General features: G+C 43.9%; 1 protein-coding gene across 1 annotated transcript in view; it reads right to left on the reverse strand.

Annotated features, from left to right (window-relative positions):
* LOC116780044 (ubiquitin-conjugating enzyme E2 R2) overlaps window positions 1-5,379 on the reverse strand; it is a 130,751-nt gene extending 125,372 nt beyond the window's left edge. Inside the window, exon 1 of the mRNA XM_032674552.1 lies at window positions 5,186-5,379. Within this exon, the coding sequence (XP_032530443.1) occupies window positions 5,186-5,362 (177 nt within the window). The 5' untranslated portion in view covers window positions 5,363-5,379. The remainder of the gene's footprint in view (window positions 1-5,185) is intronic.
* Between the last annotated feature and the right edge of the window lie 982 nt (window positions 5,380-6,361).

The raw sequence follows: 6,361 nt of genomic DNA on the forward strand, positions 1-6,361 counted from the left end.
TGCACATGCACGTGTATGCACACATCTGATGACGTGTAGTCCAATTATAAGAGGACATGCTACATTATGAGTCGCATAACCTTTAGTCCAGCCACACTGCAGTCCATCTGTAACTGTTACATTTCCAACTAACTCAGTTACACTTCAAGATAAAGTCTCCACCATTTAGCCTATACTACTCATTACTATGAATACCTGATGATAGCCATAAACTACACAGCCAAACCGCATGTCAAAGAAGAGAGTTAAAGTTCTGCAAGCATTTTTTTCTGGCATTTCCTACCCTCTAGATGTAAAATGAGCATCATGGATTAGAACTAAAGTGTTATTAAAAAGAAAACATTCAGTGTGAATATATCACTATGTAAAATAGCAAGCAGTGTAAACGTGACTTCAGAAACAGTGCTGTAAAAACATGTTTGAGCTTTTGAGAAGTTATATATGGTCCAACACTCAGACACTGGCATAATATTACTGCAATAGCAGAGATCTTAAGGATTTACCAGGCAAACAAAATATTAAGAACACCCTTTAACACCTGAGAGTCAAAAGCTTCCATTAATTTCCATAATATGAACCAGATCTAAAGCTATCTACATGCTTTTAGTTACTATCTCTTGAACAGACTCGCAAGAAATTTCAAGATGCACAATTCTTCACATTGCTATTCAAGTCATTTTTTAGTTTACCTTATCCAAGGATCACTGTGCAGACTCATGGAAATACAGCCAAACAATAGAAGAATTATGCAAACTGAAAGTACTCAATCTTTCCAAATGGAAAGCTTTCTATTTTTATCCTAATGGCAGAGCCAGGGTCTCCTCTTGCCATACAACAGGATCTAATTGCACCTGGTCTTATATTCTCAGGAAGTATTAGAACTGCAAACCACTATCTGTGCTTCTTAGCATACACAATATCCCTACTTGTATCAGAGGAGTCCTAGGGAAAGGGCTGGAAGTTGGCTACTGTCATTACCTTGCCTGTTGCCTTCTGAAGCTAGGCAGCTGTCCAAAACAGTCTAGGAGGTTCTGTGGGTCCCACAGACACAACCATCTAAAAACCTATATGCAACAGCAGAGTGAGGGTCAATCAGGTATTCCTCAGGCCTGAGAGTTAGAGATCATAAAGCATGCTTATGATCTGTGAACCAACATCAGATATTTTTTGCCTACAGACAGCTTCACATCTCTTATTTTGGAGATAGCCAACAACAGATGATCCTATCTTACAGATAGGTGGGTTGCATATTAGCATCAATGATACCTAAAGACAACAAAAATAGAAGTTTAAGTACGCTGAGAGAGAAGCTTTGTAGCACCTTGCAATGCAGAGGCCTGCAGAAGGCAGTTTTTATGCTGAGAGTAACGCACATTTTTTCCTTGGCACCAAGAAATATTTTTGTGGAGTTACATGTTCTACCAGTTACAATTTCTATTTGCTTAATTTTAAGCTTTCTAGGAAGCATCCTACAATACCAAACTTTTAAACATGGTGCTCATACTTGCCATAAGTTATCTGTAAGTTCCATATCAATTCACTGCTCTGAAAAAAAAATAAATTATTCTCACATATTGCAAGTCGCTTTGAAATCAAAACAAATCCCTTGGAAGAAGTTGAGATCCAACAACACAGAACTCTAAACAGCACACAGTTAACAAGTTACAAAAAGCAGGGAAAACAATGCCGTAACAAGTATTTAGCCCCCAAATTACTTGAAAAAACTAAGCATAATGCTTGGGTTCCTCCTCCCCACTTGTGTCAAGACTTGCTCCTTCATGTAGCAAAAACACCTTATGAAATAAATTGTCTTAAGAACTATCAAACTCTAACAGTGCAGTTCATTTTTCTTGTTTCCTTTCATGTTAGGTGTATTCATTAAGGGTTGGACTTGATGATCTTGGAGGTCTTTCCCAATCCAGTTGATTCTATGATTCATTCTCATCTACCCAGCCTAAATCCAAGGAGTTTTCAATATTGACTCTTGCTCTACATTAAACATGTTTCTTGACACAGCATATTTGGTCAAACTGTTCTTCTGGGCAGCACTACACATCTAATGAAGTTTTTATTTATATAATTTCTCACTTGCACCTTCCCTGAAATATTGGGTCCCAGCACAAGAATGGGAGATAACTGGTGCATGAAATAACAACTCCTTCCTTGAGGGTGGTGATCTAGAACCTGAGCAAAGGGTTGCCCAAAACATTATTCCCAGTCATAATGAATAGCTACATAAAGTCACTAGATAAGACAAAGATTGACAGGGATAAGGAGAGCCATGCAGAAACACCTGGATTTGTGACAACCTTCACTGCAGATGTACACTTTTAGCTGATTGCATGAGGGGGGCTTGTGGTTCAGAACTGCTCCTATCCCTCACTGATACAAGCTGCTCTCCACAAAGTGGTTGCTGCCCTTTCCATCTAGCTAGGAGGTCCTAAACTATGACGTACTGCAGTAGACCCGAGCATGCTATATTAGTTTATAAAATATGCTTAGATGCTGTGCTTGAATTTTTAACAAGTCCCCAACTTTATCAATATCTTAGTGCTGGCTACAATAATCTACCATTTAAACAAACGTTCAAGGGGACAGGTTTTCTGCTTCAATTTATCAAATACTGGTTACAGGATTAGCAACTGAAACCAGGATCTGTTGAAATGTTGAACCAGCCTTTAACAGCAGTAGCTCCTATCAAGAAGGTACAAAGAGAACACTTCTCGTATTTCAGTTTATTCAGCTAGTTCAACAATCCAGAGAGAAAGGTCATATTTATCAAAGAATAAAGAAGGTACCAAAAGCTGATGTTACCAGTTCCAAGTGTTCCATGGGCACAAATCAAGCATTTGTATTCCCAATCAACTATCACTAACACTTTAAGGTTCCATTAAACACAGGTCTTTCTCAAAATGTTTATACTTTAACTTAACTAGAAGGCTTTGTACTTCCCCTCTAGTTCCTACCCTCAAACCACACCTCAAGGGGAAGAAAATTCCCAAACTCTCATTGTCACAAAATTGAAAAAAGTTAGAGTGCATATTTCTAATCCTGTTTAGCTACCTTAGGAAACTAAAAAGACAAAACAAGATGAAGCTAGATACTTCATCAAGTCAAGAAATCTGAAAAACTAATCAGATGCTGATCTGAACTAGTGCTCACCTTGCATATACTATGAATGTATCATAGAAGTCACCCCACAAAATAAAGTTAGATATTTACCTTATCTCTAAATAATTCAGTAAGCCAAGTCTAACACATCTAAAAGTTTGCCTGAAGGCCCAATACAGACAAAGTCAACAACATCACTTCTCAGGACCACAGGACTCCTCCCTAGTGACAGAACAGTGGTCTAAAAAAATCACTTTTTCATAGGCTCAGAAGTTAAGATGCATAACCAAAGATCAAACACTACCAAAACAAAACCCACCATGCGCAGCTCCTCATGGAGGAAAGATGAGACAAAAACAACATATGAGCCATGCTGCTTGAAGGGAATTCCTCTACTGTGGAGGGACAAAGGCATCACGAGACCCTCATCTCCCAGTCAAAATAAGCATCACGGGATTGGTCAGAAGGATTTAGAAGAAAGGTACAACAGTTCAAGGACGTAAAATACCAAAAGAGATACCACATTCATAATACTGAGGTAAGGCAACTGGCAACATTTGTTAATGCACATCCCTGGATTATTTCACAGGCTGCTTCAGCTTCTTTCCAGGAACAATTACAAGCATACAGTCCAGAGAGCTCCCCAACCAAAGATATTTTGATCCATTGTGATTTCTTTGAAAAAAATGGATGAGTAAGGTAAGGGCAGGAAGAGGCTGCCAAACCATTTGGATGTAAAAATGACCCAATTACCAACCCAAGACTAGAGCAACTTCCTGAATAAGTAATAATGAAGGCGAGTCTAAGAATACACCTATCACATCTACATGAGCATGCCAACCAACTCATTAGAAAAAGCAAGTCTTGTGCCAAAGCCTTCCCTTCCTTCTAAATGATGAAGCCAAACCAAATGCGACTCAAATCTATTATTCCCCACACTACAGGTTATTTTGGTTTTGTGTTAAAAAAGTTCTTAAACCTTGACCCAGAGGCCAAGATGCATGTCAGCCAAGCAAAGAAATCATCCAAAAATTAAATTTGGTTTGACAGAAATCAAAGGGCATGAAATGACAGACACAAGAGTCACTACTAAAACAATAACTCCTGGGAGAAGCAAGCTTAAGAGGACATTATTTTGCTAGAGACCAAGCAGACATCAAGTGCAAAGGAGTATGCCTGATGCAACATATCTTCTGCAGGCACCATGTTTTTTCAATTGCTTCCTTTAAGAAAAAACATGCAATTCCTCCTCCAATTGTTTTGAGAATTTAAGTCTTCTCCCTTTCTGGGGCAGCAGTGCCAGACTTCTTGCTTACTATATTTACAAGAGAACCACAAGATTTTTTTTTGTTAACAGGAAGACAGAGATAAATTAAAAGCATTTATCTACCTTCATCAATTATGTGTTGCTGTAGCCATTTGAAGGCTGCCCTCTAGAAGTTTAAAGAGGAAGAAAAGGAAAACGGGGGAAAGAAATAATGAAAAACAGTCCTGAAGTCCATGAATTTTTGAAAAAATATACCCTTTATCTGGAATTAGTCATCCTACACAGGATGCTCCTACATGACAAACAAAGCTATCGGGGGAAGCCCCCTTGAAATAAACATACACAGACTAGAGCCAAGAGGATAACTTGGGGGTGAAAGGGAAGAATTTGCACCGTGCCATGAGGTACCTGCCTTTCTTTGGGGTTAAAACAGAGAAAGAATAGAGACAGCTGTAACACGGCCTCCTCTCCCCAGAGGGCATCCTGAGAGAAGACGCCCTGCAGGCCCCAGCCAGCCTGCCCTGCAGACCGTCCCCCCGCCACCGGCAGCGGGCGGGGAAGGGCAACTCACAGAGCACCACCTACGGGCGCCAAGCCGCCCTGTCCTCCCTAACCCTGGCCCCCTCCCGCGAGGGGCGGAGGGGTTGACAGCGGCCGCGGGACCGCTGCCCCGCCACGGCCCCTCCGAGCCCGACAAAGAGACCTGGCAGGCGGCGAGAGGAATGGTGCAGGCCCCGGCGGCCCCACGCCAGGACCTCCGCGGCGGCGGGAGGCCCGGTCCACCAGCGGGGCGGGGAAAGGTCGTACCTTGAAATACCCGCCCTCGTAGAGGGTGTTGGGGGGCCCGAAGATCGCCACCTCCCAATTGTAGAGGTCGGACTCATCGACCAGGGTGATGCGGAAGCCCTCCACCGGCTCCTCCTGCAGCGACTTCAATTCCAGCATCAGCGCCTTCTGCGAGCTGCTCATCTGCTGCTGGGCCATGGCGCGGCGCGGCCCCCGCCGCCCACGCTGCTGCTGCCGCTGCCCCGCCGCCGTCGCGCTGCCCCCACGGGCCCCCCGCCCCTCCCCGCGCTGACAGCCGTCGCCGTCGCCGCCGCCACTTCCTTTTGTGACGGCGCCCGCTCGCAGCTGACCTCAGCGCGCCGCGCCGCGCTACATGACAAGCCACACCCCACCCCACGTCCCGCCCCTACCGGCGCGCTTAAAGGGGTAGCGCTCTCCACCACAGCGTTTGTGGAATGTATGAGTGAGTAGTTCCTGGTGTTGCATCAGCCCTTACGGACCAGGCCCGCATCTCACCTGGAGCGGAAGAGAAGTTGCGTGCTGAGTTATGAGTGGGATGGAGGGGGTGGTGCTCTGTGGGGGTCACGGGTGGGTACGGCGGGGCATGGCCAGTCCGTGCTGCTGCGCTGACAGAAACTCACGGTCAAAAAAGAGCAGTTTTTGTACAAAGGATGGTTTTTGAGAAGCGACCTTGCATGACCCAGCGTCCCCTAAAAGCCCTGCAGCAACCCCCAAGCAGCAGTAGGAGAGGAACTGGCAGTTACCTCTCTCCCATGGGTGTTGTTTTCAGGTGGCTCCACAGATGTGTGAGGTGCTACAGGCAGAAAATGCAGTTTCAATCCTTCCTCCCATTTTTAGATACAGTTAAGGGAGAAAAATGTTTGCAGAGGTGGCAAGGTACATCACGTGTGAATGTGAGCAAGCACCTCAGATCGTTCTTGTGATGTCCTATTCCTTATCTGGCCTCTAATAAGTAATAATATTGTTAACTATATTATTAATGGTAAAAATAAATAAATGAAAAACCCAAAGTGATTGTGCAGGAGGAGGAAAAATAGCATAGCACAACCCCAGATGTGGTGAATCTGGGTTTCACTACTGGAAATGTTAATGTACGCACCTGGCTTGGCATCACAAAGGACCACCCAACTGCATAAGAAATATCTGGCATGGAGACAGAGTTGCAAGCTGGACATC

Source organism: Chiroxiphia lanceolata, chromosome W (assembly GCF_009829145.1).
Source record: "Chiroxiphia lanceolata isolate bChiLan1 chromosome W, bChiLan1.pri, whole genome shotgun sequence".
NCBI lineage: Eukaryota > Metazoa > Chordata > Aves > Passeriformes > Pipridae > Chiroxiphia > Chiroxiphia lanceolata.